Raw genomic sequence first — 13,436 nt, forward strand, 5'->3', positions numbered from 1 at the left:
GAACGTAAGACTGGAAAGGCTGGCTGGAGTCAGACAAGGAGGGTGTTGGAGCTTATACTTTATCCCATTAGCAATTAGGAGCCAGTGAAGGTGTTAGAGGAAGAGAGTGGCATAATCAGACCTATACATTTGGGAAGCTTACTTTCACGGTTTAATGAAGCATATGGAAGGGACCACTAGTGCTAGAGTCAGAAGACCTCAGTTCAAATCCTATCTCTGATGCTTCTTTACTTATATGACTTTGGGCAAGTCATTTAACTTCTCTCAGCTTCATCTGTAAAATGATGACATTGGACTAGATGATCTTGGAGGTCCTTTCTCTCTCTAGGTCTATGGTGCTATGATCCTACCTCTGCTACAACTCAAGCCTAGGAGGATCTATCTGGTCCCTAGGGTTACCCATATTGCCTCTGATTGGGAGTCATTAGGATACAACTGCCGTCTCTAGAGATAAGTTGTAGGGAAACAGTAGTGCCAGCTCCATCAACCCACGGATACCATAGCTCAGTTCTCATTCTCACTATTCCTTCGTGGTTATTTTCACCCAGTATTCAAAATGGGGAGACCCAATTTGGTTTGAGATGGTTCTCTGAGCTGTTCCAGCTTTCACTGCTACTAAGGCACCCTCCACCCTTCAGGGGAGACCCAACTTGGGGCACGTAATGTGAAGTCCAATACAAATGAAAGTGTGGCTAGTGATGGCAGTGAAAGGAAGGATTGTAATAAAGAAGAGAGGAGACTAGAGGAGACTCTCCTGCTATGTGAAGGCCAATGGTTTCTGTTGTGTCCAGTGACAGATTTAGATCTTGCCTTCCTGAGGAGCTCAGAAGACATTGAGAAAGACAAAGCCTTGTTCATGAATGATGGCGAGTGGGAACTCCTTTCTGTGCCTTCAACCTACAACGTCATGCACAATGAAGCTGGTGACTTTGCCCAGATTCAGTTTCACGTAGGTGTTTTACCTCCTTCCTTTTCATGCTCATTTTCTCTTTGTAGTGCTCTATACTGGAGGGAGTAGTTATGCAAAGCTCCCAAGGTTCAACTGTGTCCTGGAACCTCAGTTTCCAGTCACAGGCCCTGTAGTGATACACACGTCCCCTCCAATACAGGCAGCCTATGATCAAACAAAGGGACCGAGAGTGCATTTTTCATTTTTCAGACAGCATAAGAATGAGAAGGGAAAATCTGGGCTGAGGAAATGAATGAATCAATCAACCCACTATGGCCCTAGTTCTCAAAGCTTTTCAATATTGCTTTAGCCAGAGCAAAGATACCATAGACTAATTAACTGCCTAGTATAGTCTTCAAAATCCTCATTGGAATGAAAGGGGAAAATAAGATCTCCTTATAGTATAGTCCTTTATGAAAAAAAAAAAAGATAATCAGTAATTTCCTTGTTCCTTATAAATTACAAATTATCTATTATTTGCATCCATATTATGAAAGGCCAGTCAACAAAGAACTTTGAGAGATGTACTGTTTATTGGGAAGAGCTTTGGCTTTAATGTCAGAGGTCCTTAGTTATCCTCACTCTCTATTTACTATCTCTGTGACCATAGGCAACTCAATTCACCTGCCTCAGTTTCCTCATCTGTGAAATAAAATGTGTATTCAGCCATTTTAGTTGAATCTAACTTTTCTGTCCCCATTTGGGGTTTTCTTGGCAAAGATATTGGGGTAGTTTGCCATTATTTTCTCCATTTCATTTTACAGGTAAGGAAAATGGGGTAACAGGATTAAATGACTTGCCCAGGATCACACAGGCAGTAAGTGTCTGAGGCCAGATTGAACTCAAGACAATGAGTTTTCTTGACTCCAGGGTCCACACTCTCTCCCCTACACCCCCTAACTGTTCTGTAAAATGGCATTAGACTAAATAACCGCTGTGGTCCTTCTCAGCTTCAGATCTATCAGCCTGCAAACATGGCCCTAGGAAAGTTCATTGGTGACCACTGGACTGTAAGATGAGGAAGTGTCATTCTCCTAGACCACTAGGGGGTACTTATGTTAACATGGACATTTGTCCAGCAGGAAAGGGTGGGAGCATGGTCAGAGGGAGAGTTGAAACCCATTGTGATAAGAAGGTGACCTGGTTGCACATTCCATGAAATAAATGATTTACAGCTTAGCTTGTTAGCCACCTCCATGCCCGCCATGCTCCCACATGTGGGTCTCTTCACCAAATATTCAACCACATGGAAAAGGCCAAGCCCAGCCTCTTAGCCTTCAGCAGAGCCTTCCATAGCATTCTACCAAAATGGCTGGTTGAGAGGGTAGTTGCAGTCTTCATGGCAAAAGAAATTATAGACATGTCCAGGAAAAGAGAAGCTGTAAGCAATGTGGCCCCCGGGATCTATTCACTGTGCCCAAAGATATATTCAGCAAGAAATGACTTCCACGTCTTTCAGACTTCTAAGGCAGACCTTAAACTCGATCTGGGAGCAGGCACAAAAGCTCCAGGCTCCAGGGAAGTCCAGATCTTAAGGGAGAAAATTCTTAGAACAATGTTCAGCAACATCTCTACTTCGAGATACCTTGGAAGGCCCACAGATTTCCAAGTATACCAAGCAGAGTACCTATTAAGCCCAAGGATTCTTTATTTAACTGTCTGTCCCACTTCTCCATTCTCTCACCACACAAACACTTCCATTCAATCAGCAGACATTTATTGCACATGCAGAACTTATGGCCTAACTAACATGCGAGGCTGGGTCGTGATGATGGCAGCCCACCTTCTAGCAGCAAGTTTGAGGTCCTGCCTCAATTTCCTCTATTCCCTTAACAAAGATTGTATCATGGCCTACTTGTCCACTTCTCTAGCAGGAAGAAGGAAAAAAAGGAAGCTTTTCCTCCCCTTTATTTTGATGAGTTTCTTGGATAAGAGTAAACACCTCATTAATTTTAAAGATATCAGCCTGCAAACATTATTAATGCAGCCCAAATAATGGAGAGCATTAAAGGGAAATGCACAGGACTAACACGTGCCAGGTGGAACAGTCACCTATCAGGCACTCCGGAGAATGATGCACACACCATTACCTACACTGCATGAAAGAGGCAAACAAAGACAAAAGACAGGGCCGGCACGCTGAGAAATACACAGGCGCAGAACCTCCGCAGAAGCAGTAATCATTTGTAGTTCCAGCCAACGCTCTCACCCCAGCTCTCAATTTATTCTCTCAACACCTAGATGGAGAGCCCTGAGAGCATTCCCTCCATTTTTCAGATGAGAAAACTGAGGCACAAAGAGTGTGCATAAAATGGTAATACCCATTCTGGTCTTGAGAGTCCTGTCTACAGCTTCTTCTCTGAATCTCCCCACTGTCATATTTCCTCTTTTTATGTATCATCAAGACATGGGGAGAGAAAAAAAAACCAGGCAGTTCATATCCTTTTCTAAATTCTTTTTTCTTTTGAAGCTTCTTTGTTCTACCTGGATGGTACCTTCTTAGATGAAAGAAAAACTTTTAGGGTGCAGTGGAAAAAGATATGGCCATTCTCATGGAATGCACAGTTCCAATGATCCTAGGATGAGTAGAGGTTGGTTGGGTAGGCTAACCGCAGGATGTATAATGCCAATTAAGATTTAATGTTGATTCATTGTTAGATCCTGATCTCCCTTAATCTCCCATGTCCCCTTTACTTGCTCCATTCCTATTATACACTCAATCTTGGAATCAATTCATCAACTAAATACCCAGTGATACCTTTTTGAACAAATTAAATAACTAAGGTTTTTAGATACATCCTGCAGCATGAGGACTCCAACATCCCACTGCCTGTAAAATAGGACCCTGGTCTCTTTTCACTATCAAATGCAGAACACCTCTCCTCCTTGGTCCTGCTGCCTTGTAAGGAGGTGGGGAGCACTGCTTTTGAAAGGGACAGAATCCACAAGGTATTCAGAGAGAATAGGCTCCTTCCCCTCCAATCTAATCACCCTCTTCTAATGCCAATCTTTTCACATAGTAAGGGATGTGAGGCTGAGGATGGGAAAGCATCAATCTCTTGGAGATGTGCTGTTCCTTTGGTCCTTCTGAACACTGCTGCTGTCTGTACTGAATCAAAGTTGCTGAAAGTCCAGGTAGATCTCACCTAACAGTACAATCATATCTACTGGCTGCATGACATGTGCTGTTTATCAGAGGGGGCAGATGATGCTAAGTCAGGATTACCTCTGACAGGAGGCCCAGAGCACAGATATTTCTTATCTCTGTGGAACCTAGGACCTGTTCCAACAGCCATAGGAGGGGAAATATCTTCCATTACTTTACTGGATATACTGGTTCCTAGAAACAACAGGGAAAGCATTTGATTCCTGTAAGGTTTTTTGTTTTGTTTTGTTTTTAAGTAGATGAAGAAATAGGGGAATTTTAACTTGATGGGGAAAAGGGTAGCTCAGCACTGAACCAACTCCAGATAATTCCACTCTGATTTATGGATCTTCTTTATTTTTTTAACCCTGACCTTCCATCTTGGAATTAATACTGTATATTATTTCCAAGACAGAAGAATGGTAAGGGCTAGGCAATGGGAGTTAAGTGACTTGCCCAGGGTCACATAGCTAGGAAGTGTCTGAGGACAGATTTGAACCCAGGACTTCCCATCTCTAGATCTGGCTTTCAATCTACTGAACCACTTAGCTGCCCCCCCATCCCCATTTTTGGATTTTCAAGACAGGAATTTGGTATGCCTGGGAAGTGGAATAAGGAGTACTCAAGAGGGGAAAAGGTATTACTCTACTCTGCTTCCTTTCAGAGGCAGATCTGAATCACCCTGCAGATAAGATGTCTCACAAATCCACCAAGAGAGCTTTCTCTTCTGTGGAGATCCCAGAGTACCACTGGTCCCCTCAACAAGTGATAAAGAACTAGTCATAACTTTAGAAAGCTTCTCCAAAGTCACTTCAAGTAGGTGTGGAGTCCTAGTTATCATATAATATTTGTGGAATGCTGATAACATGCTTGGCAAGGGACTCAAAAATATGGACAAAAACTTAAACTCTGTCCAGTGGAATCATTTTCTCTCTTTGAGGAAATACAGGAGGAGACATTAGGAGAAAGGCACCCTTCAGTGGGATCTTGCTTTGTCCCAACCTATGCCAGATCCAAGATGTTCCCACTTAAGGACACAGAGAAACTTATCTGAGTGGCAGTAACTTTCCCAGTGCTCTCCAAAATTGGAATGTTGGGAAGGGGGATGGGAAGGGATTGAAATGGGCTTCCGTATGGAGCGTGAATCTGGGCGTCAAAATTCCAACTATGTCATAAAGACGGTCATGCAAAATTAAGTACTGGTGGGGTCTACCATCAAGGAGGCAATTAGAGGCTAACCTTGGGGCCTATTCCATCTCCAAGGAGCTTTCGGCACACACGTTCTGAATTAGATTGATCTCTTTCATTAACATCAATAGGCTCCAAATACCTTTGTGTACTTATTATTACCTAGCTTTAATGGATAATGAAATTGTGGCATAATATTGCTAACACCTGAAGGGTGTCTAATGGAGAACACGGACTGAAACTAAAGTGCTTTCTCTTCCTTTCCTGTGGAATTTAAAGGCACCGACTCCTTTAGTCCATTAGAAATGATGGGCTCTGGGTGGTGATGGATCCAGAAAGAGTAGCTTCCCACTGAGCCAAATTTGATGCCACTTCCCATCCATCCCAGGGTCAGGTTAGATGCTGCTTCTGTGTTTGCCCTAAGGTGAAGTAGCTCTTAGAGGATCTTAGCTCAGCAAGTCAGCTATCCTTTGAGATCACTCTATATTCCCATTTCATGGAGGCTGAAAGTAGGCTCAAACACCACCTCTAGACTGGATGGGGCCTCCAAATGTTTAGTCCCCATGCCTCCACAGAGAGAAAGTGTAATATTCCATTCCAACATCGATCCAAACAGATTATCCCCAAGTATGATGGTTTTCATCTCTCTGATCTGGGAGACATGTTGATAGATACAATTACTTGGTTCCCACTTAAAGTTTATAGCAGTGCCTAGATTTTTTTCTTTATTTACTTATTACTATCTAGCTTTGCAAAGAGAGGCTTTCTCTCTCTCTCTCTCTCTCTCTCTCTCTCTCTCTGTCTCTGTCTCTCTCTGTCTCTCTCTGTCTCTCTACTAGAGACAGTCTGGATGGCAGCAATGAACTATATATACTATATCCTTCTAACACTGCTCCCTTTACATCCTATCAAGCCCCAGGTGTGATTCCTACTTTTAAAAAAAACCTTTATTTTATTTCAATAACAAATTTACACATAGGTTTTCCAAAGTTACATGATTCATGTTGTCTCCCTCCCCTCTTTTCTCCCCCTCTCTCAGAGTTCACAAGCAATTCCACTGGGTTATACATGTGTTATGGGATTCCCACTTTGACAAAATTTAGCCACCTCTGGAACTGCAGCCACTTGAAATTGTTGCAGAAAGTCTGTAGCAGACTCTTGCCCCAAGAATGGAAGGCTCAAAACTCCATTTAATCCAGAAATATGAAAGAATTTTATTTAAAGAAGAAGCAATTTTTAAGATTTTTAATAGTGTAGGCTTGTGAAATAGTTTTGGGGTTGATGGAATGGCCCCTGAGCTGATGGGAGTAGGCTTATGGAATACCTTTGTTCTGGTCCTGATTTACCCCACAGTCTTCTGCTTCTATAATAATTAGACTGTAGACCAAGTGAACATGTACTATGCAGACCTCAGCTTAGGAAAATATAATAATTCTGACAATTTTTGTTTTTCAGGCATTTTTGAGTCATGTCTTACTCTTCATGACCTTATCTGGGCTTTTATTGGCAAAGATACTAGTCATTTACCATTTCCTTTTCCAGCTCATTTGACAGATGAGAAAGCTAAGACAAATGAGGTTAAGTGACTTGCCCAGGATCACACACAGTGTCTGAGGTCAGATTGAAACGCAGGAAGATGAATCTTCCTGACTCCAGGCCCTGTGCTCTATACAATGTATCACCTAACTGCCCTTTTTTCTATATGACAACCCTTCAAAAATTTGAAGGTACCTATCATCTCCTACTTGACTTCTCTTTTGTAGACGTAAACACTACCATTTCTTTAACTAATCCCCAGTTAGATCCACCAGCATTTAATTTTCTCATTTTTATTTCATTGTTTACAACAAAGATAGGTCTTGATAAGTTTATAAGAACTAGCATCACTGTGGATTGAGTAATAAGATACTATTACATGGAGTCAGTCCTGAAGGACATTTGATAATTCTGACAACTAAGACTGACCTAAAGACTTTTCTCAGAAGTGTTTCACAGTTTTAACTTCATTTGTTCCCACAATCTTCTCTCCACTACAAAGTTCTATGATCCTAACAGGATCATAGATGTAGAACTGGAAAGGATTTCTGAGGTCTTCTAGTGTAATCTTCTCATTTTGCAAATGGGAAAGCTGAGGCTCCAAGAAGTCAAGTAACTTGCTAAGGGTTATACAGGTTAAATAAGTGACAGAGCTGGGACCCAAAATTGGGTCCCATGACTCCAACATCAGCATTCTTTCCATTGTACTACATTTCTTCCTTCTTTTAATAAAAAGATAAATGGAGACCCAGAAAGTTTAAAAGACCCTCTGGAGGTCACACAACTAATCAGCAGTTAGAGAAGAATCAGAAATTCTATGCCCTTGATACCTTTCTCATCTTCCTTCCTTCCTTCCTTCCTTCCTTCCTTCCTTCCTTCCTTCCTTCCTTCCTTCCTTCGTCTTTTCTTCTTTGTTTCTTCCTTTCTTTTTTCTTTTAAATAAGACCACCAAGGGCTGAGGCTTTAGGCTCCCAGAACCACTGAGGAAAAGATGAGTAGACCTAGCAAGAGGGTCTGTCAACTGGCCAGCTTGCAGCCTCCTAATCTATAGCCCCAGCAACCCAGTGTGGGACAATGATAAGACCGATGCCCTTGCCTCTTAATGTGGGCTGGCCTGGACCAGGCTAACATTTATTATGTACATACTCTTATGATCCAGGGTTGTTACTAAACGCTCTTCCTATGACAGAGGGGTTATTGGACATGAGGAAAGACAGATTTTCTGGGAGCCCAAGCAGCAGAAAGTCTGATGCTGGGACCCTTGTGACTAGATGGAAGCCACAAGAGACCATGGCAGTACAACTTNTGCTATCACAGTTCTAATATCTCCCAAAAAATAGGTGTGGGACTTTGTTGGAAAACCTTCTTAATAGTCTCGAACCTCTTAACTTCCCATTCTTTCTTTTCCATCTCTTGCCATCAATATGAACTTTTGCTTGCTGACATCAACAGGAGAGGTACAGATTGAGAACAGTTAGCTTTGTTGCTGTTTTTCTTGGCCCCTCTTTGTGGAAACAGGTTTTAACCAAATCATTGCCAACTGGTGAATGTTTTTCTCTCTGTTTCAGAGGTACATAGCCAATAATGTTTAATGTTTTTTTTTTTTAAAAACAAAAACAAAGCCCAATAACCAGTAAACTACAATCAGTCAAATGATTGTGGCCCCGTCTAACTCTACTGAATTGAGATGCACTCCCAGAACCAATGGCTAAGGAGCCTGATCAATGATCTCTGCATCTCTGTCTATTCCATCAAGCTCTTCCCCCTCCTTGGGTTGATTTAGCCAGTCTGTATTCTTCAAGCTCAGTTCTAAGATCTACCCCACCAAATTCAGTTTTTTTCTTCCCTTTGAGCTCACTTCTCAAAGATGATGCTGTGATTCTGGAGGAACTCTACACTAATAAGAGAAATGGGTCAGGCTAAGAAACATGACATTAGAATATTGCTTTCTATTGTCTCCATAAGCAGCTGGCCCAGAATCTAAGACTCTTCTGGCTGAAAGGAACCTGATTCATTCCTCTGGTTTCTTAAAAAGTCTAGCTTGGGTCATCTCAGACAGATGAAAATCCATCTGTTTGTTTTTTGTTTTTTTTTAATGCCCTAGATGCCTACACTAGGGAATAAGATTTAATAATATCTAATAGCAATAACAACAACCATCATAATCCTCTTTGCCAGGAAGTTCTTTGTCATTCAACTCCAATCACATAAATTTTTATTGACTATCTACTTATGCCTACCATCATGCCAGAGGGAATGTAAGAAGATTTATATAATATTTATATAACAATAGTGGACATTTTGAAGGCTTCAGAGCAAACTTCATCTGAGCTTCACAACCCTACTGTGGATAGGTACTGCAGGTATTCCCCATTTTATAGAAGAGGAAGTTAAGGTCAGAGAGGTTAAGTGACTAATCTGGGGCTACACAGCCATTAAATCTAAGATATAGGATTTAAACCCAGGTTCTCCTGATCTCAAACCATTGCTGTCTGTTGCTTCTCAATTCAGTTCTTACCCTTAAAAGCATTATATTTGAGCTAGGGAGACCAGGTAATTAATGAAATATTCATTGAAAATTTTCAGGATTAATGTTTATGAAATAATTATATTACATCATAATAATAACTAGCATTTATATAGCACTTTAAGATTTGCAAAACATTTTACAATTATTATCTCTATTTGATCCTCACAAAAACTCTGGAAGGTTTTATCACCCCTGTTTTAGAGATAAGAAAATCAAAGCTGACATAAACATAATCTCATTTGGTCCACAATCCTGGGAGATAAGCGCTATTATTATCTTCATTGTAGGAATGAGGAAACTGAGATAAACAGGGTTAAATGACTTGCCCATGGTCACAGAGCTGGTAAGTAAGTAAGTAAGGCTGGTTGGAAGGGTCTTCTTCACTTCAAATTCAGTGTCCTATCTACTGTACTACCTAGATGCCTTTGACAATACAGTTGTCTAGGAATAAGACATAGTTTCCTATCTGGAAGAACTGATCAATTTAGTCCTAAACCCCTTCTCCCAACACTAATCCTTAATGTTGACATTTGAAACTTTCTATTTTTCCTAATCTTGGAGAAATAATGTTACACATATTTCTAAAATGGAAATAAAGAAACGTTGAAACTCTTAAAAAGAAAGTTGTGAGTTCAGGGTGGTATTGGAGGAGAAGCCACTGACCAATCCCGTCCTATTCCATGCTATCCATCCTGTAACCCTGGGCATGGCTAGGCAGACTAGAGCAAGGGGAACCCAAAATGGAGTCCAGCCTACTTGGTTCCTTTTCCCTTCCCAGGTGGTCATCCGGAGACGACCATTGGTCTATGTGGTAAATCTATTGATTCCCAGCATCTTCCTCATGGTTGTGGATTTAGGCAGCTTCTATCTACCCCCAAACTGCCGCAGCAGGATCACTTTCAAGACCAGCATCCTGGTGGGCTACACAGTTTTCAAGGTCAACATGTCAGATGAGGTACCCAGGAGTGCAATGAGCACACCTCTGATTGGTGAGTAGTCTGGAGGCTACCAGAGAGCTAATTTTGCCACCTCTCCACAAAAATTCAATGTTGCTGTTTAATTTGGGGAAGGGGGATTGTTGTCCTCTTGATAATCCTACCTTTGCCTGACCTCCCTTTTCTAGGTGTCTTCTTCACAATCTGTATGGCCTTCCTGGTTCTCAGCTTATCTAAATCTATCCTTCTGGTTAAGTTCCTCCATACAGAGAGAAACAGTGGACAGGACCATCCCCTCTTTTGTTTCCAAAGGACCTCCAGGGCTAGACTAGCTGATAGTGCCCATCCTGCCAGAACTTCTTTGGTGGTGGATGACTCCCCAACAGGTAGGTGAGAAGTCCGGAATTTCCTTTCCCCTTTTTTTCCTCTCATATTTATCACCTAAGGGGGCAGCTGGGTAGCTCAGTGGATTGAGAGTCAGGCTTAGAGATGGGAGGTCCTAGGTTCAAATCTGGCCTCAGACACTTCCCAGCTGTGTGACTCTGGGCAAGTCACTTGACCCTCATTGCCCACCCTTACCACTCTTCCACCTAAAAGCCAATACACAGAAGTTAAGGGTTAAAAAAAAAAACACAACATATTTATCACCTAAAGGGACCATGGATCCATGCTAAGGATTTTAGATCTATGAAACACCCTCCTGGTTCCAACTCAAGTGACTTGTTCTGGGGTCTAAAGGTCTATCTGCTCCATTCATCTGCTCCTCTTTTTATTTTTATTTTTATTTTTTTTTTCATTTCTGTCTCTAGTTTTGTTTTTTCTTTTCTTTTTCTTTTCTTTTTTAATTTTTCTTTTGAATATTTTCCCATAGTTACATGTTTCATGTTCTTTACCTCTCCCCCAAATTCCCCTAACACCCCCCCTTAGCCAACGCACAATTCCCCTGGGTTTTACATGTATCATTGATTAAGACCTAATTCCATAGTATTGATAGTTGGACTAGAGTTATTGTTTAGTGTCTACATCCCCAATAGTATCCCCAAAGCCCATGTGTTCAAGCAGTTGTTTTTCTTCTGTTTCTCCTCCCACAGTTCTTCCTCTGAATGTGGCTAGTTTTCTTTCTCATAAGTCCCTCAGCCTTGCTCTAGATTCTTGCATTGCTACTAGTAGAGAAGTCCATTATGTTCGATTGTACCACAGTGTATCATTCTCTGTGTACAATGTTCTCCTGGATCTGCTCCTTTCACTCTGCATCAATTCCTGGAGGTCATTCCAGTTTACATGGAATTCCTCCAGTTCTTTATTCCTTTGATCTGCTCTTTTTTTTAATCAGTCTCATTTGGACTAGAGAATAAGCTTCTATAACTTCTGCTTTATGCTTATCCTATACATTCTTAACCTGGAGTCCATAAACTTATTTTAAAATATTTTAATAGCTGTATGTATGTCAAGATGAATGGTTTCATTTGTTAGGCTATGCATTTCAATGTGTATATTCGAAAAACTTTATTCTGGGAAGGTGTCACAAGGCCTTATTAGATTGCCGAAAGAGTTTATGACACCAAAAAGGTTAGGAACCCTACTTTAGACAGTAAGAGGTATGTATTTTTAATCTAAAGTACCTAAACTTTTGATTCCGAAGCTTTAGATTTGCTATTCACTTAAAGTGAGAAAGCAAGACAATCTTCCTATCCCAATTGTCCTTCCAGTGTCTCCAGGGCTTTAAATAGGACAAATTTGGGTTGACCCTCAAGTCTATGATGCCTATTCCCATGAATCTAGCCTATATGTACTCGGATACACCACTGTAGCTTTGGCATTTCCCCCATTTAAGTCAATTCACTTAACAGTTATCAAGCATATGAGGAGGGCACTTTGCTTGGAGATGGGGGATACAAAGGTTAAAAGACTGAAAATGGCTGAACAACAATTGAGTAGAGAGAAAAGAAAAGATACAGTGAAGGTAGAATAAAACATAACATAGATTGTTTGGGTCTTCACACCACCAAAGTTCTGTGACTTAGCTATGGATGGAAAACTGATGTGGGTCTTGGCCATCCTAACTTACTAAAGTGTTTTCTCCCATCATTTCAGATGTCCCTCTCTGCCAAGAGCACCAGACCCAGGGGGGATTTCTAAAGGACGCCCTGGTTCAGCTCCAGTCCATCAGCTCCTGTGTTCAGGCTCTGGACCAGACTGCCCAACAAGAAGCTTCATGGCTTGCAATCCTGTACAGATTTGACAAGCTTTTGTTCCGGGGCTACCTCCTGGTTCTGGGAGTATACACCATCACACTCTGTTCCCTGTGGGCAATATGGAGTTCTCTGAAAACTACAGTTAGGCCAAGTTCATAGTGTACACGACCCTTGAGTGGTATGTGTGTGTTGTGGGGTTGGGTAGGAAAGGGGGAAGAACTACTGGCCACAGAGCCCTATACATGGCTATACAATGGCCTCCATGCCCATTTATACTTATTGCAAATTATTTTCTTTTAAGAGCAAGAGAAATATTATAGACTAGCAGAAAGCACACTGGCTCTGGAGCCTGAGGACCTGGGTTCAAATGCTGCCTCTGTCACTAACTCCCTATATAACCTTAACCTATTGAACCACTTAACCTCTAGCTATATAAAGAAGGGGTTAGACTAGATGGTTTCTAGATCCCTTCCAGATCTACTTGTTGTTCAGTCACTTCTAACTCTTCGTGACCTCCGCTGACCACACAGTCCATGAAGTTTTCTTGGCAAAGATACCAAAGTGGTTTGCCATTTCTTTCTCCAGTGGATTAAAATAAATAAAGGTTAAGTGATTTGTCCAAGGTCAAACCACTATTAAGTGCCTGAGGCCAGATTTGAATTCAGTTCTTCCCAATTCCAGACCCAGGCTTGATCTATAGCTATGATAGAAAAATCATGTCATCTCGTTTTCCTATCTATATAATTTAGGTTCCAAGTGCCCATCTGTAGCATACTAGCTTCCTTACCAACCCCGGTCCTCATAGTTGACTAAGGTATCTTCTAGCTCTGAATCTATAATAATTAATATCCATATTAGTGATTCATTCTAGACCACTCAGCTGAGAGACTTGAAGGGATCAGAACAGTAAATGGTAGTGAGAATTGAGGCAATTGAGTGAACTATACTTGACTCCATC

The 13,436-nt window shown here is 41.3% G+C and overlaps 1 protein-coding gene across 1 annotated transcript in view; it reads left to right on the forward strand.

The window, feature by feature from the left end:
- HTR3B (5-hydroxytryptamine receptor 3B) overlaps nucleotides 1–12,637 on the forward strand; it is a 34,249-nt gene extending 21,612 nt beyond the window's left edge. The window contains exons 6-9 of the mRNA XM_044669025.1: nucleotides 792–949; nucleotides 10,127–10,337; nucleotides 10,472–10,669; nucleotides 12,378–12,637. Of these exons, the coding sequence (XP_044524960.1) occupies nucleotides 792–949; nucleotides 10,127–10,337; nucleotides 10,472–10,669; nucleotides 12,378–12,637 (827 nt within the window). The remainder of the gene's footprint in view (nucleotides 1–791; nucleotides 950–10,126; nucleotides 10,338–10,471; nucleotides 10,670–12,377) is intronic.
- The last annotated feature ends 799 nt before the right edge of the window (nucleotides 12,638–13,436 follow it).

The sequence above is a fragment of the Gracilinanus agilis genome, chromosome 3 (assembly GCF_016433145.1).
Source record: "Gracilinanus agilis isolate LMUSP501 chromosome 3, AgileGrace, whole genome shotgun sequence".
Classification (NCBI taxonomy): domain Eukaryota; kingdom Metazoa; phylum Chordata; class Mammalia; order Didelphimorphia; family Didelphidae; genus Gracilinanus; species Gracilinanus agilis.